The 23,008-nt window shown below is 42.2% G+C and overlaps 1 protein-coding gene across 5 annotated transcripts in view; it reads right to left on the reverse strand.

Moving 5' to 3' along the window:
• Nucleotides 1-23,008, reverse strand: part of EPHA4 (EPH receptor A4) — a 217,328-nt gene that overhangs the window by 131,256 nt on the left and 63,064 nt on the right. For all 5 annotated transcript variants that reach the window (XR_006102924.1, XR_006102926.1, XR_006102925.1 and 2 more), the window contains exon 4: nt 365-520. Coding sequence is in view for 2 of the 5 variants with exons in the window: in XM_042458022.1 (XP_042313956.1) it covers nt 365-520 (156 nt within the window). In the remaining 3 variants the exon portion in view is untranslated. The remainder of the gene's footprint in view (nt 1-364; nt 521-23,008) is intronic.

A 23,008-nucleotide genomic window follows, 5' to 3' on the forward strand; every position in this document is an offset into this window, starting at 1 on the left:
ATGGAAAGCTAGGATTGTTCCTCATTATATGTACACAGTGCAGCCTTGAGGCACTTCTACAATATAGATACCAAAGAAAGGGGGAAGTGTGGGGGGAGGATCCAGAGCCTCTTATTCTTGCCGTTGACCTACATTCTGTCACTTAATTGCAAACTTCATTTTCTGCTGTGTACCCGGAGAGGGGACCCGGTATTGACATGTTGTGTTGACTTGTTTAAAAGGGAATTGTTACTGAATGTTCCTGTCACCAACAAGACACTTTTCATAGCAGGATGTACATCTCTGGGGAGTGTTTCATGTATAAATTATTGAAGCAGCAAGAGAAGAAGGAAAGGAAAATAATAAATAAAAGTGCCTGACTTACGAGTGCAGGGCATGGCAGCAGCATCATTTTCTGATCGAAAAAAGCCTGGATCACAGGTGCAAGAGGTAGAGCCTTCCCAGATGGAGAAACTGTGAGGTGGGCATTTAGCACAGGCAACATCTGTTGAGAGGGCCTTGTAGTATCCAATCTTGCAAGCTTAGAGGGAAAAAAATCAGGAAAGAGTAGTGTTATTGATACAGGAATTGATCATAAATTGTTCCTTCATTTATTCAGTATCCAAACATGGGCACATTTTCAAAAGAGAAGAAATGATGTCCACTTAATCCCAAGAGAGAAATTAACCACCCAATAAGCACTTGATTGCTAACTCTCTGACAGAGGAAGGCAATTTTAATGCCATTGAGAACCCCTTAACAAGCAGGCCTGGAGAGCTTACAACAGCACCTATAAGCAGGCCCATGTAACAACTTGGTTGGAAAAATCTGTTTCATTTTGATCTCTGCATGGGTCTGCTATGTAAACCCAACCTCCTCCATCCCCACCTGCAGACACTCACACATTGCTGTAAACAGGGTACAGTTGTTCTAACTCCATGATCACTTCAAGAAGGCAGCTGATGCTAAATGACACTGCCAATTTTTGAGATGGAGCGGAATAAGATCCCACTGTGATTGGCAGCCAACCTCTTACTTTAACACATCCGGAAAAGGCAATTCTCCCTTCTTGCAAAGCCAATTAATTTGCCTCCACCTCCATCCCAGACCTGGAACATAATGGTGGCTGCACTCCTGGACACAAAAGACCCCATATGCATTTGGCAAGCATTCCATGACATCACCTTCATAAAGACGATGCTTACATGGATGGCTACTTTTACCTCATTTCAGTTTGTTTGTATTTGTGCTTTTTTGTTTTTAAAAGCCACTTTCTGAAGTACTATTCAGAAAACCTTTTGAACAGCGGCCCAGAGTCTGTCTTCTCAAGAATGTTGGCCATGGCTGAAGATTAAAGTTACTTTATACTATGAGACACTGAAAGCAGAGAAGGCCTTCCAGGAAATTTTATAAAGGACAATGGGCAAAAGAAAGAAACATTGTTGCCAATATTTACAAGACTCTTTTTCACAATCTCTCATTCTCTCACCTAATCTGTTTTTAGAGTTCTTTGTTTATACACATACATGCAGAGGTGGCATCCCTTGGCACTGGGTCAATGAATCTACTCCATGGTTTAATAACAATAATAATAATTTTATTTTTTTCCTGGCTCTCCTCAAAGCTGTTGATGATGCTGAGACTATTTGAGGGCTAGATACTTAGGGGGACAGAACCTTTCAAGCTTCTACTAAAACCTGAAATGGTTTCACTGCTTCATCGACAGAGGAGTCACCAGCCACTGCTGTCAACCTGCTGTCATTTTCCACTTTGCTTCTGCTCACTTCACATCCTTTTGTATGGTTTTGATTTCCTTAACCTCCCTCCCTCCCTCTTGTGGTGCACTTGTACGAGCCATGGATTTTTAAATATGTTTGCAAAGAAATAAGTCACTGCACCCTTATTAGCTGAGGCCATTTATGGAATATTCTTAAGGAGTCAAAACTTTATGAAGTGTGATGCAGCGTCCATAAAAATCATGGTGAGATCAATCTTGCCTTTGCTTGATTCACCTGTCACTGGACCAGGCATCTTATAAAAATGTGTAGCTCTGGAAACAAAGATTTATGCTTTCAGAGTTTACACACATCACATAATTAGATAGGTACTTTCTTCCTATGCCTCAAATGGCCTTGGGCCTTCAATTAAAGTTAAAAAAAAAAAAAAAAAACACCAGCAAAGAGATACATTGGGGTCAAGCACAGCCTCCCAATATGAAACAGTTAGGTGTTTATCAGACAAGGGAAATTGGAAGTATAATTCAATGGTAATCCGAACGCAATCATGGGGTTTCACGTTATTGCGTGATAGACTACCACACACAATTTCGGGCAATGGCAAGCTATTTTCGGGCAATGGGAAGTCAGTTCGAATGCAATTCAAATTCACATAAATTAGCTGATCTAGCACATTCACGTGAATGCGTTCTGGCCCCACTTTCTTTTCATTCAAAATTAAGAGAAATTCCTCCTGTGTGATAAACTCCAAAGTCTCTGAACACAAATGAAAACCCTATTGGGCATGGTCCATTGTTCTGCCAAATAGCATCAAGCCATGGCAGCCTATGTAAAAATGATGAATATTCTTAGAAGATAAGAGGAATGGGGAAAATATCTGAAAATATTTTTTTAAAAAAATAGTTGAAAAACATAATTGAGAAACCCTGATAAGAATCTTGGACTCATGAGACTATTTGAAGTTTGGGACTTCCTCTGTACAAAATTTGCGTATGGTTGAGAAAACAGTATCTTTTGCACAAAAACAGAAAATGTTGTAAACAGGCACTTCATTCTGCACCAGATTTACTTGTGGTTGATTTGCAGAGAAAACATATTTAGATGTAAGCACAACCTCTTAGCTAATGCTTTCTTCAGGAAATAGGATTAATGTAGGAAGTCCCTTTTGAATAGTTTGGAAAACTGATGACTCTGCCAACAGAAGTGGGAAGGGTGTCTAAGAGGGGGGGGGGAAGGAAAATCATTCTAATAGGCTAATTCTCAAATTACATGCGGCATACAACAGGAACAATCTCATGGCTCCTCATTTGAGGTTATAACAACTGGTTAAACCTGTTCATGGTTATGTTCTAAAGCTGGATTTAGAAACATGAGCATAACCAACAATTCTAATCTTCTGAATGTGAATATATCAACATCAACGAAACAGACTGTAAAACAATGTCTTTGAATTTTTCTTAAGTGTTTGTGAAGGTAAAATTAGAAGCTGTGCTGGAAAGCAATGTCCAGAATGCCACAAAATGTGAAAATAATGCCACCACTGGTGGAATCTGTCTGTACGAAAGGTATATTGGATGAAAATCAATTAATCTTTCACCATAAAGACACAGTTATGGAAGGGTTCTTAACAATAGAGGGCGGTTGCGATTCAGCTTCAGACGGTCTTGGATGAAACTGATTATCTAGACCCATTTCAAACTGGCTTCTGGGCGGGTTACGGGGTTGAGACGGCCATGGTCGCCTTGGTCGATGATCTCCGCCTGGGCATCGATAGGGGAAGCGTGTCCCTGTTGGTGCTCTTCGACATCTCAGCGGCTTTCGATACCATAGACCATGGAATCCTTCTGGGGCGCCTGGCAGAGGTTGGAATCGGGGGCACTGCGCTTCAGTGGTTCTGGTCTTACCTCTCTGGGAGGTCCCAGATGGTGCAGCTGGGAGATGTGTGCTCCGATGAGCGGGCCCTTAAAACTGGGGTCCCTCAAGGAGCCATTCTGTCTCCCATGCTATTTAACATTTACATGAAACCGCTGGGAGAGATCATCCGGAGACATGGGGCGCGGGGTTATCAGTACGCTGGTGACACCCAAATCATTTTCTCTATGTCTCCGACTGATGCAGTGACTGGGGATGGGGTCTCTTCTCTCGTGGCCTGTCTAGAGTCAGTAATGGGCTGGATGAGGGGAAACCGACTCAAGTTGAATCCAGAGAAAACGGAGGTACTAGTGATAGGTTCCCCTGGTCCAGGAATGGCGGTGGTTCCACCTGTCCTGAACGGGGTCACGCTCCCTGTGAAGGACTCCGTGCGCAGTTTGGGGGTGCTTCTTGACTCGTCGCTTCACCTGATTGCTCAGGTGAATGCGACGGTCAAGAGCACCTGCTATCAGCTTCGGCTTATTCGCCAGCTGCGTCCATACCTGGCCCAGAGGGACCTAGAAACTGTTGTACATGCTCTGGTAACCTCGAGATTGGACTTCTGCAATGTACTCTACATGGGGCAACCCTTATACCAAACTCGGAAGCTGCAAATGGTGCAGAACATGGCAGCCCGGCTGGTCACTGGCGTTTCCAGGACCAGCCACATAACACCGGTATTGAAAGATCTCCATTGGCTGCCCATCCGCTTCCGGGCTCAATATAAGGTGTTGGTGATTACCTATAAAGCCCTAAATGGCTTGGGTCCAGGATACCTAAAGGACCGCCTCTCCCCGTACATTCCGCCTCGCACCCTCAGAACATCTGGGCAGCAATTACTGAAGGTCCCTGGGGCTAGATTATCCTCCACTACACGGAGGACATTTTCCACCGCTGCCCCAGTCCTTTGGAATATGCTGCCCACTGAGCTCCGCTCGACCACCACCCTGGCCCAATTCAGGAAGGACCTGAAAACCTTCCTGTTCCAACAGGCATTCCCCGACTAAAAATCCTGTGGGCCTCCCTCCTCTTTCGTGGCCAAGAGGTTGGGCTAATGGGGCATTTTAGCCTGTTTTGTTTTATTGTAATTTGTTGTTTGATTTGTATTGTATTTATTCTGTTTTTAACTATTTGTTGTAAGCCGCCCTGATCTTGGGAAGGAGCGGGGTACAAATAAAAACTTTATTATTATTATTATTAATAATTTCACTGGATTCAATGAGTCTTACCTAGGCTGCATAGAACTTTGTTACAGCCTTTGTAAACTTCCATATCCATACAACTTTTAACTGCAATGTACTAAAAGTACACTTTTTGTTTGACCTTAACTGTGGCCAGAATGTTTACATGGAACACAACAAATGCAACTACCCAAGATTTTGATGGCAATTATAAACCACTGTGACAAGTAGCCACCAACGGAGTACAATTTGCAAAGGTGAAGGAAAGGATATTGTAACTCATGGAATTTCTTCTTAAAAGAAATTACTCTGGCCATGTCCAGTGGAAAAAAAAGAAAAGAAAAGACAGTAAAGCTTCTTTTTTAGAGTAACTATTTCCATGTAGGACAAGAATGGTTCTACTGTTATAAAAGAAAAAAGTGGGGAAAAAAGCAAAAAGGATATTGCTGTTACATTTTTAAAGTATAATTTAATCTCTATACAGTATGTAGCTCTTACTGTGAGTATATGCATTAAACTACACTTATGACCAGGGTATAGAAAGAGAGAGCCAATTATTAGTTTGATTTGAATTAAAATAAGCACTCCATCTCACACATGCATTATCTTTTTTAAAAAATCAAGAAACATTATATACAATAACAACAAAAAGACCCCAATAATGTTTAGTAATGATGTTGTCTCGATTGACCCAGCAACTGAAATTTTCCCTTTACAAAATATTGTTTTGCAATCATATTTTCCAGGTTAGGCAAAATATGGACCTCCAGATATTGGATTGCAACTCTGATCACCACAGGAGAATTTAAGGGCAAGGGATGAAGGATATTGAAATCTAATAATATCTGAAAAACCATACTTCACCCATCCCTGATATACATTTAGATTAAAATCTGAACTGGTTTTTTTAACATTGGTTTTTTGGGTCTGCAGCATGGAGTTTCCTTATAGGCAGCATTATACTCAAATTAAGAAGATATGACAGAAAGCAGTGAAGAGAGTTGGAAGCAGTGAAGAAAGTTGGAGGGAGGGAAAGACAAGGAAATCATATGTCTATTACCAATGCCCAAAAGCATATTTCTTGCATTTGTGTAAGACCTTCTAGGAGACAGAGTAGCTGCTGGAGAATTACAATGCAAGAAATGGGGGTCACTTTCACATATGACACTGAAAAGTGCTTCTAAGCTTCTCTCACACTATTTATGTCATGTACAGACTAAGACTAAGAAAATGGATTTGGGATATTTAAAAACAAAGCCAGGACATATATTATAGCCAGTGTAAGTTTTCCATTCACTCTGCAGACGAATTTAAGTACAATCACATTTGAGCCTCATTGGGGACACTGCCTTTGAATCACTTTGGATTAGTTCCTTCAGTATTTCAGAATAAGTGTTTTGGTAGAAAGGTTTACTGAGCCCAAAGTTGTTAATTTCCAGTTCAAAAGAACTCTTTCCCTCTCTCTTACACACTCACACCTACACACCTCTTTCTTTGGAAGCACTACATTCTTTTCCTTTCTCCTACATTAAACCCAGTTCATTAATTTTTCAGGACCCCAAGGAAAGCTCTTCCTAAAGCTTTCTTTGAGACACTGCCATTTTGCTTCAGCTGTAGAAAATCACATAACTGAATTTAGTCTTCTTTACTTCACTGTATACAGGTTCAGTATATTCTAGTTCTTGGCATCTTATTCTATTGGCTAATCCACTGCATTTGTTCAACATTTCTTTACATCTTGATAGACTTCTATGTCACAGCCTAATCTACTCTCTAAAGGGGTTCTTTTTCCTTTTCTTTTGGCACAGAAAAACAGCTGACACACCTATTATGACTGGCCAAGGCCCTTTCAAAAGAAAACAAATTTAAGATATTATACAGTATTTTTGAATTTTAATGATTTTGGTAGAAAAACAAGCAGGTCTCCATTGACTCCCATTTCCTGCAAGTATTTATTGCATATTCAAGACAATTACTCTTTCTTCTTTTTTCCCCCCTTTGGGAGGATTTTCTGGAGAGAATAGAGCATGAATAGTATCCTTACACGCCTTGGAAAAGATGTATTCTTAACATGGCTTGCAAAAGATGCCATTGTAAAAAGATTAGGTCACATGAGCAATACAAAGTTTGAATTCAATTCCCTTAGCTTTGCCTTAATTAGTTCTTTCTGTTAGAAAGAGACAGAGATTGAAAGGGGGCCAAGGGGGAACATTTTCTTTTATTCAGATCACACACTGACAAGGCAAGGTTATTGTTTTAAATATACTTGTCTTCAAGATGTGACAATGGAAGGTCTGAATTGTGTGTGTGTGTGTGGGGGGGGGGAATTGTAATATCTGTATGGACCCCACCCAACACATCAGTTGTATTGTATATGCAGTTTACCTCAAATATGAAGAAGATCTAAATGTACTTAACTCTGAGGGACATTATGGACAACTACTAGAACATAGTATTTTCCCCTCCCCCTACACACATAATACACACATACACACACATATATATATATATATATATAGAGAGAGAGAGAGTTATCCACTGGGGTTGGTCCCAAGATCCCCTGTGGATAACAAAATCCATGAATGCTCAAGTCCCAATAAATATAATGGCATAGCAAAATGGTGTCCCTTATATAAAATGGAAAATCAAGGTTTGCTATCAGGAATTCATACTTTTTAAAAACATTTTCAAACCGTGGATGCCTGAATCTGTGGGAAAGGAGGGCTGACTGTATTTTGTTAAATTCAGGGGTCCCCTGGATCTTAAAAATTATTTCAAGATTTCCTCCATTTTGAAAAGTTTAAGAAAGGCTGGTGCAGAGATAGTGCAGTCTGATAGGTCAATGTTGTGTGCAGGAAGCACTGAAGAACAAGCTTCCTTATCAGTCTTAACAGCAGCAAACAGTTTCTACCAATACATTTGCTGGTGTGTATCCTTTGAACACATGCATCCAGTTTATGCGAACCTATGAATCCTACCATAAGCTTAATCATAGTGCATGTTCTGCATGTACAAAGCCACTGGTGTCCCTGTAAAAAGATGGAGAGTAAATGGCTACATGTCACCCCATACATAAAGAGATTTCTCATGTTTGCCTTATATGTAAAGAGACAGAACTATATAATTTGTTTATTTTTATAGCCCGTCTTTTTCCCAGTGTAGGACCCAAGAAGTCTAACAATATATAATAGGTCCCTGTCTGCATGGGCCAAATTAACCAGCCTCCCTCCACCTCACTGGGGAGTCCAGATGATGTAGGGCCAAATCCCCAATGTTGGACCCAGGATGTCTAACAACATGTATAATAATAATAATAATAATAATAATAATATTTATTTGTATACCGCCCTCTGGCAAACCAATCCGGGCGGTTAACAACAGTAAAATATAAAATATGACAATTAAAAACACTTTATCCCTCCCCCCCCTTAAGACAGTATTAAATAGTATAACATATTAAAAATACAATATCAAGGATAAAAACAGCAATTAAAACTAAAAACCCTGATATCCCTCTGTTGATCCTCAACCATCTCTAAGATGGGGCCACGGGAGGAATGAGGGAATCAGGGAACCTGGGAACCTGGGCCGGGATGGTTAATCTGGGAAGGCCTGCCGGAAGAGATCCGTCTTGACCGCTTTTTTAAAGCTGTCTAATGATGTTATCTAATGATGTAATAGGACCCTGTCTCCATGGGCCAAATTAAACAGTCTCCCTTCACCTCAACCAAATCCCAGAGTCTGGCCTGAATGGTCTGGATGACATCTGGGGTGTTTATTACCAAACCCTTGTTTAAACTGATGTAAATAACACCCTGTTTGCTCTGGATCTTCCAGGAAGATCTGAGATCACCTGTTCTGATGCTGAGCAGCTATTTAAAACACATCCTCACTGTATTGGCCAGTGAGGCTTCTGCTGTGGTGCATTTCTTGCACTGAGGCCAAACACAAGAAGACTTGTTCTAACCTCAGAATGGGTGATGTGCCCCTGGTGTGGCCACATCGGATAACACAGTGGAACATGCTTGTGGACATTCTCCTGACCTTGGAACACAGGACTCAAGTAATGGGAGGAAATCAGGGCAGATCTGGGGCATAGGAAAGCTGGTTGAGATTAAAATGGAATTATTATCACAATAGTAATAATAGTAAATCATAATTAACTATTATATTAAAACAGCACTGAATTAAAATATTTTAAAGCTTTTAAAAGAGTACATATGAAAACAAGCATAGTACATTAGCAGGCCAAAGCCTGTCTAAATAAAAAAAGTTCTTTGTCTGTTGGTGGCTAGAGAGGTGGCCAGCCTAGACTCTTGAGGAAGAGAACTCCAAACTCGGGGGAGTAAACACCAAGCAGGTCCTCTCTCATGTGATTATGACAACAGGGACCAAAAGAAAAACTTTCTTGGAGGAATCAGACAGGCTCATAGGGGAGAGTGGGTCTATCAGGCAGTCTGCACCCAACTGTCAAACAATCTGTACATCCAACTAAACTGTTTATTCAACTTTGGATGCTTTGGAGCATAAGGTTGCCCATGTGGGTAAAAAAAGCACTGTATATAGTTCATGGGTGTTAGGCAAGTCATATGCTGTCAGCCTCGGGGGAAGGCAATAGCAAACCTCCTGTGAACAAATCTTAGAGATAGCTGGCGACCAATAATTTTGGGTGAATTTTATATTTGATGTGTTTGTTAGGAGCTGTGTTTTGGCCAGTGCAAATGATGTGAATAGGACTTTAGTTCTCCAAGGACAGAAAATGAACATATCTTGGTTATTAGACAATCTCAGAATAAGCAGAGCCTTCAGTAACATGGCAGCATGAGCAATGGAGGAAAAAAATTAAATTCTTCAAGGAAACAGGCACAAGTAACCTACTTCCTATCAATTGTATGCAAACAAAAATAGCAACAGCATTATTATTTTTAATGGCAAAAAAGCATTGCCAGTATCTTTTTGAATGCATTTTAGACCGTTGATCATTGTTGTACACTATCAAGAGTGCCTCATACGTCAAAAAATAGATGTAATTTCCATTTTAGTGACACTTGGTGAAATAAAAAGACAGAAGTTTCTTTTCTGTACCTCTCCTCTGCTTCCCCTCACTGTTTTAAATACTGTAGATACTTTTTCTCAAATTATAACAAAACCACATCTGCCACAAAAGCAGATAGCTTCTTCTTATTTCTCCCTTTATTATTATCACCTCTGAATAGGTTTTTGGATGTTAATGATAGGACTCAATTGTTTGAATACCCCCCTTGATGAATCCTCCACCTCCATACCATGCACCCTCTGTAACTTGTGTGTGTGTGCGCGCGCGCACACGCGCGCACAGGTGCACACACCTTCACGTTGCCTGTTAACTTATGACAACCTCATAAATTTCATAGCGTTTTCTTAGGCAAGGAATCCTCAGAGATGGTTTTGCCAGTTCCTTCCTTTGAAATATAGCCCATAGTACCTAGTGTTTGTTACCAGTCTTCCATCTAAGTTCTAACCTGGGATGACCCTGGTTAGCTTCCAAGATCAGACAGGTTCTAGTGCCTTTACAGTATGTATCCCCCCTCCCTACTTATAAACTGTTTTAACTTCAAAGGTTTATGAACACTTTATTTTTGTTTTTTGACAAGCCATCATGTGATCAGTGCTTTTGATCCTAAAATCCAAGCAGATATTCCCTCATCTCCCTAACACAAATATTACAATCCTTTCCATTGCTCTGCCTAAAACATGGAGCATGATTGTATTTTCTGGATCATTGACAGCACATGTATAATTGTTTTGAGGAGAGTTAAATGGGAATATTTTAAATAGAATGAATTAATGAGTCCCTTGTAAAAATTACAACATTTTCCTGGTCCAATCTAATTACTCAGTGCAGTGCCTCAAGGGTGATATGGATCCTTACAAGTCAGAAGAACAAAATAAGGAAAAAGAACCTTCTCTTGTGCCCTTCTTACATTGAAGCTGTAGAATTCAATGTGATGTACCAAATTGCCAAATAAAAACAATGTAAGATCTCATGTCTACTATTGACAGTGACTGCTTATGTCCTGCAAATTAAATATGATATCTATATCCATTAGACTGCAACACTGAGAAGTTAAAATATTTTGTAATGCCAAGAATCATTTTAAATATGGCATTGCCACTTATGTAGAAAAGGGGAAAGCAACGAGCAAAGGATGTTCCATACTGCTTTCTAATATGCAAAGAGTCTTAAGGACATTTGACCCAGACTTGCTAGTTGTGTAGCCTTAGCAGCCTTATTTTTCTATGAATACTATCACACACCCTTTGGCATTAGAACAGGGGTAGTTACACCTGCTATAATTTTCCCTTGTTTTATTTTCCTCTTTTATTAAGGAGTTGGGGGGGGGGAATAAAAGAAGATAAATATATCAAACATACTTTTAATAATAAGAAATAGATTCCTACTGGTACAGTGACAACAAGCAAAATCAGTAAAATAAATCAGTTTTTGGTCTGTCCATCAAATACCAATCAGGTTGGTATCAAAATGTATCACTCCACATTTGCTTAAATATTAAGTGTCAAGGTCTAATGATCAATGTACTTAATAGGACTGGATTATCTCTGTGCATACAGTCTAAGAAGAAAAGTCTGTGGAAAGCGGAAAGAAATTTAATGAGCTTCAACCTAAAATTAATCAGACTGTCAAAGCTGGATTTTAGGAGCGAAATGGTAGACAACATATGGGTAAAAAAGAAAGACTGAAGAAAAAAAGAACAATAATACAGTACCACTGATGTTTCCTGGTATCAAGACTTTATATAGCAAGTCTATAAGATCTTATGTTTGATGAGATTGTAACTGAATATCCCAATCAGTTGCTCCATTATTACATGGTAAGTTTGAAGAGCAACTTGTTATTCTCAACATATTTTAAAGTCGGGCTTCAGTATCTACTTGGGCTTGGTTCCAGGGCCCCCATGGATGTTCAAGTCCCATTATATACAATGCTATAGTAAAATGGTGTCCTTTACATAAAATGAAAAAATTAAGGTTTTTGGATTTGTGTGTGTGTGTGTATGATTACTTTCAATGTGGTTGGTTGAATCTGTGGATGCAGAATGCTTAGATTTGGAGGGCCAACTATTCAAATACTTGGAAAGAACTCGTTTTACCTTGCATGTTTAGGCAGAACCTAGACCCTAGAACAGATTTAAAACACACATGCAAACAGACATTAACACCAAAATGCCCCACAGCAAAGAAAAACAGCAGATAGTATGTGGGAGAATTGCTTTGCAACTTCAAAATGCTTGTTATGCTAGGTGCTCTTGGCACCCACTTCAGGACCATTGACTCTGCAAGGATTGCTCCAACTTACACTTGATCTTTTTTTTTTCCCCAATTGAATAACATTTAATACTGGTGTCAGCAGCAAGTGGTGCTGAGCGAACAATAATATCTGAAGTAGCTTTCCCATTTCAAACCGCTCAAGCTGCTGCAATGCTTATTATAGGCTTCATCTGACTTGGGAAATTTAATTGCTTTTTGCAGAAAGCTGTTAAGATTCAGGAAATGAGTCAGCTAGTAAATTTCAGGGAGCTAGCCTTTAAAAAAAAAAGCTCAGCGAGTCATTTCTTCCTTTATAAGGGCAATCCATGATGACATTGTTAAATTGGCACTTTTAAAATGTAGATCAGTGAAGCTTTTCCCGTAACATGGAAAAACCAAAGACTGATTCACAGGGACACATTACTCTTTATGACTGCAATATGTGAATGAACCATGATGTATACAATTATAGCTCACATATATACAATAATAATTTGCAAATGGGAATGGACCATGGTAGATATAGAGGAACAGGTAGAACTTCCATATCTTTTACACTGCAGCCAATACTAATGCATGTAATAGAGATGCAAAGGCATTTTAAGTTGTATGAAAGAAGCTTTGGAAAGGAGATGACTAAAAATGGAGAAACATGCAATGGAAGTCACATTCAATCACATCCTAACCCAAAGGAGAATGTACAGTACAAAGGACCAGCTATGACCATATAAACCTGCCTAGATATTCACAAAAATCCCTCAAACCCTTAAACTTCAAATACTAGACAGGATCTTCTCTGCAGGAAAGATCCTACTAAATATATCTGGTCCCTCAAGTGTATCTTCCAGTTCCTTCCTTGGCTCAATTGGTTTTTAGTTGCACTACAGTTAATACTTGGGGGCAATTAGAAGATTACATTTTGCAGCAAGTAAAGGATTAAGCAACCCATCACCTTTACCGTGTATCAATTTTCAATTTCCTACTCCCAAAATTGCTTCTTTGAAACAGTAACTGCTTTGGAGTTCTGATGTCTGGCTTTGTTTGTAACATGTAGTTAGTCCTTAAAACACTGTGAAAACCAGTTTGCAAATTTAAACAGTCACCAAGAGTGCAGCTGCACTAATAGCTGTAACAGTTTCATCCCATTTAAAATGTAATGTCTCCATCCTGTGGGATCTTGGGATTTGCAGTTAGGTGAGATTCATCATACTCCTGAAGAGGAGGTGTGAACAGAGCTCACTACAAGCACTATACTACAAATTCTAAACTTTGGAAGGATGGAGCTATCAGAGTTAAAGCAGTATCAAACTGATTTAAACTGGGTAGTGCAGGTACACTTCTGAATGTACAAAAGTGATAGGTATGCATGTCCCAACCTATCTGGATAAATTTGCAGAAATCATAGATGTACTGGAGGCCTTCTGCAGTTGGTTTATGTACAGCAAAAATATTGGTCCTTCATAAAATCCAGCTGGGATTACAAACCAGCCCACTGGGCAAATCTTTACAATCTTTTCCTCTTAAGGTTTACTAATTGCCTGATTCCGAACACAAACGAATCCTAATCCCAGTCAGAAGGCCTGTTTACAAGCTTCCTCCCTTAATCATGGGAGATGGGGACAGAGCATTGACAGGAACAGAGATCTGCATCTGTAAACAGTACTGTCTGCTGGGATTATCTCTCATCTCCTAAATGTTAACAGGCAGTGAAAGGGCAATTAAACTCCCAATGTTAGATGAAAGCTGTGATAGTACAGAGTAGTAGCCAGGCTAGTATTTCCAGAAAGAGGAAAAGGTAGAAATATCTCTTTTGAGACATCCCTGTCCCTCATTCTAGGTACTGGCATCTGTGTGGCAGTACTGCCTTTTGATAGGCTATTTTTTTTGTTGTTGTATGTAGTACCCCTGACACATTCTAGCTACAGCCATACTGCATAGTTATATGAGTTTGATACACTTTAACCCTCATAATACCATCCTATGGAATCTTGGGATCTGTATTCCCTTCAGAGCAGCTAGTGCAGGGGGGAGTTCTAAGTTAAGAGGGGGAGTTCTAAGTACTTCAACAAACTAGAAATCCCGGGATTCCATGGGTAAAACTATGGCAGTCAGTGGTATCAAACTGCTATGATTGTATAGTTTGCAATATAGCGGCTGGCCTTCCCAGTTTACACAGCTGTCTTAACCTACCTTTATCTCCACCACTAATGTTGTTGCATCTCTTTCTGCCACTTCATTACTTCTTTCTGCAAATGGAGGGAGTACTCTGCTGATCAAAAACAACTTCCTAACCCATACGTTGAAATAGATTTATTAGACCAGACCCCCGAAAAGGTACAACAATTTCTCTGCCAGATAAATTTCTTAATAAAAGGCAAAGAAAAAAGAGGGGGGAAAAGATCACAATTTCTCATTTCTCCTGTTGCGTCTCCCAAGAGAGCAATGTATACTCTAGGAGGCTGGATAGGTGTTCACTCCAGGAGCAGCCCAAAGTATCCGGCCCCAGAGCTGCCCCAACCTAACTGTTTCCTCAGCCCTCTGTTCTGACACCAGGTGGTTATTCACATGTACACCCCACGAGCTGTCCAATGCGTCCACCACCACCAGTGGTTGTTTGCTCTAAGGCCAGAATGAGGTGCCCTAGGATGATTACCTGGCTGGGTGCTTTGTCTGATCTCAGAACAAGTGACTAGCAGTGAAAGGTAGTAGGTAGTAGTAGGTCTGACAGATCTTAACAAAGCCTATTCCAGCCTTTTCTACTTTTTACTCAGAGAAAACAAGGTCAAATTAGGGGAATGGCCAAGAAAATTTCTCAGAGTTGCATAAACATGTGTGCCATATGTTAGTTACAGTGAAGGTGCTTCTACATAATGTGATCAGTCTGAGTGACTCCAAATAAGGAGTATTAGCTCCCACGAATTAATTGAGACAATTCATAGATACAGTTCGAAGCTTTATATAATGATCACCATAAAAACTATCAATCCTTGTCTAAGCTGCACATCAATCACAATACCAGCATGCAAATCAATCCATTAGCAACTCCATACTGATTACCCATGACATTTCAGAGAGGGCCATTCATTTGATGAGTTGCCTCCGTCATCTTTACCCTTTGATATTTGGATGCACCAACATTAATACTACATTAAAATTTGGCATTTGGAGAACAGTACACTTTTAAATAGATAAAGAAGAAAACTGGCAAGTTTATTCCTTTCCTTTCCTTTTATATTAGAGAGGGAGCAAAAACTCAAGCCTAAATTATTACACTTCCTTTTTACTACTTCCCTGCTAAAAACTAAAGAAACCCCAAAGAGTTTTCCTAAGCAGTAGTGTTGCTTAAGTCAGTAATGATGGAGAAAAGAAAAGCCATTTGTTACTGAAAATAATCTTTCTCATATTAAAATGTATATGGATTGAGACACCTGCAGACATTGGTGATACCTGAACTATAGGGAAGATGAAAATAACAACAGTGACACCCTTGTTTGTAGTTTCTGTTAGAATGTTCGAATTAGTAGATAGGAAGCATATAAAATTGGGTTGAGTTTTTTGCTTCGTTTCATATATATAGACCTGGAGTCAGCCAAATAAGCTGAATGTGAAGAATTAGAAACCTAAAGTAAGCATTTCTTCACTCAGTGAATACTTAACGAAATTTGCCACAACTCCAGCCATTATGGCCCAATCATCAGGAGCAGGATGAACTTATCTCACTGGCATGATCCTTTAAGAATGACAGATGCCGTCAAATGTAAACATACAGAGTAAAAATGAAAATGTTTAGTGCTTTGAAGGAGGTGCAAACTCTCCCCGACAACTTAAAAAAATAACGGGAAAAGACCAGCACAGTGTGGCCTCACAGAAGGGAATAAAGGTAGAAATATCAACTCAAGATACGCGAGAAAAGAGAGGAAGAAGCAAAGGAGAAATAACAATATGATGAGCCACACTTATAACGGGTGGTGGTTGTCATTTTAAAAAGAAAAAGGTGGGAGGGGGCCCACAATCAGACACACACAACACACACACCAACACACAGAGAGAGAGAAATGGGAAAGGTTGAAGGCAGGGGTAGGCACCTTTGAGCAGGGGCCGGGTTACTGTCCCCAGACAATGGGGGCCAAAGCCGGGGGGGAGCTTCCACCCTCTGGGGGCGGGGCCGCATGCCGGGGAGGAGCTTCCACCCTCTGGGGGCGGGGCTTTCTCTGCTCCCTTTCACGACCTCCAGCTGTCTGAGAGACAGCTAGAAGTGGGGGGGGGGATTAGGAGAGGGGGTGACAGGCCATGCCTGTCCTCCTGCCCTTCCTTGGCCCCAGCTGCCCTCTCAGAGACAGCTGGGGACCAGTAAGGGCCGTGAGGGGCAGGAGCAACAGCGCGCGACCCCTCCTCCTTTCCTCGAGGCTTGCCAGGCCTGAGGTGCTCTGAAGGACACCTCAGGTCTGCCAAAGCCCCGCAGGGAGGGGAGTGTGTGCCCGCCTTTCCTCCTCAGTCCCTTCTTCGGCCGAACGGGCTTCAAGGGGCTCTTTCGGCCGAAGGAGAGGGAGGCCGAAGTGAGGGCTTGGGCACCCATCCCAGGCCCTTCCCTTCAGCCTTCCCTTTGGCCGAAAGGGCTCCAAGAGGCCCTTCGGCAAAGGGAAGGGCTTGGGCACACCACCGTCCGGGCTCCTCCACGGCCTTTCCAGCCCCAGATCTCTCTCTCGTTAGGGAGGCCTGGGGCTGCATGGGCCGGACGGAGCCCGGAGTGGCAGGCTGCCTCTGGGCTCTCCCTGGCCCTTGAAGCCCCAGGCCTCTCTGTCCGGAGGGAGCCCTGGAGCTGCATGGCCTCCTAAGGCCCGCTGCGGCCCTGGAGCCCTGCTGGAGGGTTCTGGTGACCGTAGCGGGCTCCTACAGGCCTGGAAAGAGCTGACGGGGGCCGCCAGCGCTGGAGGCCCCTCCTCTTCCGGCCCCTGACAGGGCCCAGGCCCCATGAGGGGCCGGCAAAGAGCCGGCGGGGGGGCTGCCAGTGCGGGAGGCCTCCTCCTCTTTCCCGACCCTGATGGGGCCCAGGCCCCATGAGAGGCTGGGAAGAGCCAGCGGGGGGGGGGTGCGCGCAGCACTGGAGGCCTCCTCCGCCGGCTGTTTCCCGGCCCCTGACGGGGCCCAGGCCCTGTGAGAGACTGGGAAAGAGCCGGCGGGGGCTGCCAGCGCTGGAGGCCTTCCCCTCTTTCCTGGCCCCATGGGCTCTTTCCCGGCCTCCGCCAAAGGCCCCGCGTGAGGGACCCGGTCCTGCCGCCGACTGCCGTGGTGCGGGGCCTTTGGCAATCGGCAGCAGGACCAGGCTCAGCCGGTCCCCTGTTTCACCGGGCCGCATGCGGCCCACAGGTTGCCAACCCTGTTTTAAAGGAATGAAACTTGCAAGTTTCTTTCTTATCATTGATATAAAGTGAACTGTTCTCCATCATAGCCTATAATAAATTGCAAGATGCCAATATAATGGAATTTCTTTCCACTACAGTGCCCAGAGCTGTCATGGTTGGCTCCAAATTTTACATCTCATGTGGAAGGTGTGATTCTGTTGTTCAATCAAAAAGATTATTGTAAAGGTGCAAAAAACAGCATCCTAAATCACACTGGAACAACTGTGAGAAATATAGAGAATAATGGAGGGAAACTAATATGAGGAAGCAGCTGCATGAAGTGACACATTAGCAATCTTTGTGACTAGGCAACTCAGAAATGGGCTTCCCTCATCACAGAAATGACTCATGTAAGTATTGTCCACCCTAAGTGTGTCCATGCAAATATTTAAAACAAAATATCTCAGACTATGTGATAGCACTGAGAAGGTAAATACACTTTCTGCAAATACTGGCTTAATGAAAGGTCTCAAACTCTGAATAGTGATAAAAAAAATCTAGTGCTCTGAGTCTTAACACCATTTTGAGGTGAGGTAAACAGCCTGTCCACTACAAGTGTGGATTTTCTGTTTTAGTTTGCTTTTTTTTATTCGCTATTGGTCAACCAACCAGAACCTACACCATCACTGGCCCAAAATTAGTGCTGGATTGGATAGACCTCCTGTTTGCCTGATGAAAAAGCCAGTGTGACTTGTGAAGCTTGCAACATGTATTGTGCATTTTAGTTGGCCCAATAAAGGCATCATTGTTTGGATATTATTGGATTTGCTATATGGCCAACATGGCTATCCCTAGATGTTAGATGGAGGCAGTTATCTTGTATGTGTGTGAAAAAAACTGTAGCAAGTGAACATAAATATGCATACACCAAATATGGTCCCCAGTCTCTTCTGTATGACTAATAAGAGTGTGAGCTTAGTGCAGCTTCAGTTCACAAGGATTTAACAAATGAAGATTTTCAAGGGAAGGGCCAAAAGAGCTGAACATCTGCATATCTGAAATTGCACACCCATGATGCCTATGTATTTGGCATGGGAAAGAAAAGGTTAAAAGCAAAAGACAAACGGTTACCCTTTGCTTTCTATCAAATAATAAGTACAATATATTCTGGAGCTTTTGTATTCTTTCTCTATACTTCCTACACATCATCCCTTAAACATTAGGGGCGGGAAACACAAATGACCAATTCCAATCTGTAAACTGAAATCAATACTCCTCAGGAACAGATGGCATATCAACAGAATTTCTTCAGCTATAGAGCCAAAATCACTCTAGTTCTAACTAAAATGTTTCCAAAAAATATGGAAAACAAACAATGCTCATAGATCAAAAACACTCAACATATATTCCATTACCCAAGAAAGAGGACACAGTGATTGCTAAAAATAGGACAACTGCATTAACACCCATGCTAGCAAAGTGATGCTGAAATTTCTACAACAAAGACTATGATATATAGAGTGAGAAATGGCAACTCCACACTAGCTTCAGGAAAGGAGAAGGCACCGGAGAATACTGCAAACACAGGCGGGATACAAACCGCCATATAGTACGTATAGGATATGTACTAGGGTTAGGAAGGGGCGGTGCTTCCGCACCCCAACCCTATGTACGTACCTATACGTACAAGGGTTAGGGGGGTGCGGAAGCACCGCCCCTTCCTAACCCTAGTACATATCCTATACAAATGGCGGCGCCCCTTCTACATGGGCGCCGCCATCTTACGTACGGGACGCAAACGTCCAGACGTGTCGCGGCGCTTATGAATTGCGAATGTGCCGGCGGCGCTTCGCGACGTCATCAGTGCGCCGCAAGAAGAAGCTCCGAAATGGAGCTTTTTGCTCCGCGCGGAAGCCGCGCGGTTTTGGCTGCTGCGGCTCCCGCGTGGAGCAAGCGCGGCGGCGGAAGCGCAGCAAGCAGCGGTTTGTATCCCGCCACAGATTGGATAATGGAGCACACTAAAGAATTTCAGAAGACAGCAAGCCTGCGTTTTATAGATTATAGCAAAGCCTTTGATGCTTTAGATCATGAAAAACTATGGATTGTTCTTAAACAAGTGGGTTTTCCACAATATGAAATTGTTCTGATGTATAACTTGTACAAGAAGCTCCTTTCAGGATAGAATATAGAGAAACAGAAACAGAAAGGGTCAGGCAACTCTGAATTTTATCACAATATCTGTTTACCTTGTATTCTAAATGTATCAAATGTAAAAACCAAGATTAGACTCTGATAGCAGTCATGAAAATTTGAGGAAAAAACATCAACAATTTAAGATATACATGTGACATCATATTATAAGCAGAAGAAAGCAAAGAATTAGAACAATTACTGAAGAAAGTCCCGAAAACAGATGGACCAAAAGCATCCCAATCCAGGGGCATGGAGTTCAGGTGACGCACACCCCTGGATTAGGCAGAAGCTATCCTGCAGCCACCTAGGGTGGCTCAAACCCAGTACAAAAAGGAGTGCAAAAGAAGTGCTCCTTCTTGTGGACTATGACAGGTCAAAAGCCTCAGGACCAAGTGTTTGGTCTCCAAGGTCCCACACTGAATGGGGAGTGATCAGGGCAGGAGCTCCATTTGCCCCATCTGCTCAAGGCCAAGGAAGAAAGTGTAAAGGCACATTTACAGCTGAACACTAAGAGGGCAAAAATAATGACAACAGATTATTTATATAACTTTAAAAGTAGATGATGTAAACACTGAACAAGATTTTCTATACCTTGGCTCAATCATTAATCAGACTGGAGACTGCAGTCAAGAAATTGGAAGAAGACTTGGTCTTAAGGATAGCTATGAAGGAACTAGACAAGATCTAAAATGTGAATATATAATACTAAAGTTATGATTGGTACTTCCAACTTTTATGTATGGTTGTGAAAGCCAGGCAGTGAAGAAAGCTGATAGAAAGAAATTTGAGATGTGGTGCTAGAGAAGAGTTCTACAGTATGGAGCCCTGGTGGTACAGTGGTTAAATGCCAGTACTGCAGCCATTTACAGCCACAAGATTCTGAGTTCAGTCCCAGGCAGGGCTCCAGGGTCCACTCAGCCTTGCACCCTTCCTTAGGTTGCTAAAATGAGTACCCAACTTGTTGGGGGCAATTAGTTTACTAATTGCAAACTGCTTAGGGGTGCTTAAGTGCACTGATAAGTGGTATAGAAATATACTTGCTATTGATATTGCTATACAGATACTGGGGAATGCTAAAAAGACAAATAAATGGGTTTTAGAGCAAATGAAGTTTGATCTCTCTCTAGAAGCCAAAATGAGTAAGGTCTGGTACAGACTGCCCAAAAAGGGTGGTCTGTCGGCGCCTTGTTTTACTGCACGAGGAAGCTGCAGCAGACAAACCATGAGTCTTCCTCTTGCAGCAAGAAGAACCCGCAAAAAGTGCGTTCATTTTATGGTGCCATAATGATGCCACAGTGCGCCAATGGTGCACTCGCGATGTCATTATGGCACCGTGATGTGCGGATGCTAAGCGTCTGCCATGTCAAAATGGCGGCGTCCATCTGTACAGGGCACCGCCATTTTGACACCCTCATCACGTGCTATGGTTGAGGCACATGTGGGCAGAGTGCCCTCGGCCAACCCCTAGCACGTGACGAGGGCACCCTATAGGCCCGTCTGTACTGGGTGTTAATTACAATGGTTGTACTTTGGATATATAATCAGGCATGATTCACTACAAAAAACAAAAATGCTTGGTAATGTAGAAGTCAGTAGGAAAAGAGGGAAACAGCATTACAGGTGGATAGACTCAGGCCCTGTACAGACTGGCCTGAAAGGCTGGCTGGGGGGCGGAGTTCAGGCATAGCATCTACACGACGCATGCCCCAGCTCCTCCCCCAGGGCAGTGTGATACTTTGTGCTGCGTCACATGGCGCGCAGCATCACAATGCTCCTCCAGCGCTATGTTTGCACAATGCAGCACTGAAGGAACCTCATAATGCTATGGTACTGCAGCTATGGCACCCTTTCCAGGGTGCAAAAAAGGAGCCACTTTTTGTGTCCTAGAAAGGTCAGATGAGGGCCATGACATCCAGTTGCTGTGGGCCCAATCTGGCTATAAAAGGGGTGGCTGGAGGCCGTTCCTTCGGGGCTGTCTGCACAGCCCCCCAATCAAGGAAGTCACAGCCCTGAGTCTGCAAGACCTGAGTACAGATGTGTCACCAGGGGGTTCAGAGAGTGCAGGCCACACTCTAGAAGAAGGGTGACACAAGTTTGGGCCCTGCTACGGGGTAAGAAGTTGAAAGCAGCTCTTCCTGGCTCTGCTGCAGTGGCTGCTTTCTTTGAAAAGGACACTGCTGCTGAGGCAACAGAGAAGGGCAAGTATGCCCTTTTGGCTACCACAGCTCCCCAGCCACTGATCCAGACAGTCCCCACACACACCAGACGACACCAGGGGTGTGGACACCACTGCCTGAGCAGAGCTGTTGGTGTCTGGGCAACTCGCAGGTATCTCATTCATAGGTTCATCATAAGTTGAAATCAACTTGACAGCAGTTAATAAAAAAACTTCTTGATCTCTTCAAGTTTATCTAACACATGGCATAATCCTATACATGCATATTAAGAGATAAATTCCATGTATTCTATGTGCCTTATTTTGAGATACATGTGCACAGGATTGTAGTCTCAGAAATTATTATGAGATTTTCAGGATTCAGTATTATGAATTTAATTCATCATCACTTTCAGGACAATGAATCAGCCTAGCAAATCTTGTCAATGTCAGTAGTGTCAAGTACTTTATGAAGTGGAGAGTGTGAGTTAGGAGCCACTGTCTGATGTGTAAGTTAGAGGCCTGTGTGACAAATCAAAAGAAGCTGAGAATTTATTGGAGTGTGTATAGAAATATATTACCAATGCCATACATTCATTTCTGAAAGGAAACAGCACTACAATTCTTTTAGAAAATTTCTGTATGATGATAAGTGTAAAATATGACTTATTCTCAAGAGGAGACTCTTCATAAGTAAATATTATTTTCTAATCATATTTATATGCCATCCAAGAAGAATACAATAATAGAATCACAGATTCATACAGTTGAAATATACCACAAGGTCTTTCAGTCCAATCCCCTCACATTCAGAAAGACACAATCAAAGCACTTCTGACTGATGGCCATCCAGGCTCTGTTAAAAAGCCTGCAAAGAAGGAGGCTCTACCAATTCTGAGGCAGCGTATTCCACTGTCAAACAGCTCTTACTGTCAGGAAGGTATTCCTAATATTTTGGTGGAATCTCTTTTCCTGCAGTTTGAATCCATTACTCCATGACATAGGCCCTGTGCAGACCAGCAGTTTGGGATGAGTTGAGGACAGAGTCGAGGTGTAGAATCTACACAACGCACGCCCCAGCTCCACCCCAAGGTGTGATGCCATGTCATGGCACTCTTCTAGTGCTGGCTCAGCCCATCTTTATCACAGGTACACAAGAGGAAGCTTTCTCTGTGGCTCCTCCCAGGTTATGGAATTCATTCA

The sequence above is a fragment of the Sceloporus undulatus genome, chromosome 3 (genome assembly GCF_019175285.1).
Source record: "Sceloporus undulatus isolate JIND9_A2432 ecotype Alabama chromosome 3, SceUnd_v1.1, whole genome shotgun sequence".
Lineage (NCBI taxonomy): Eukaryota > Metazoa > Chordata > Lepidosauria > Squamata > Phrynosomatidae > Sceloporus > Sceloporus undulatus.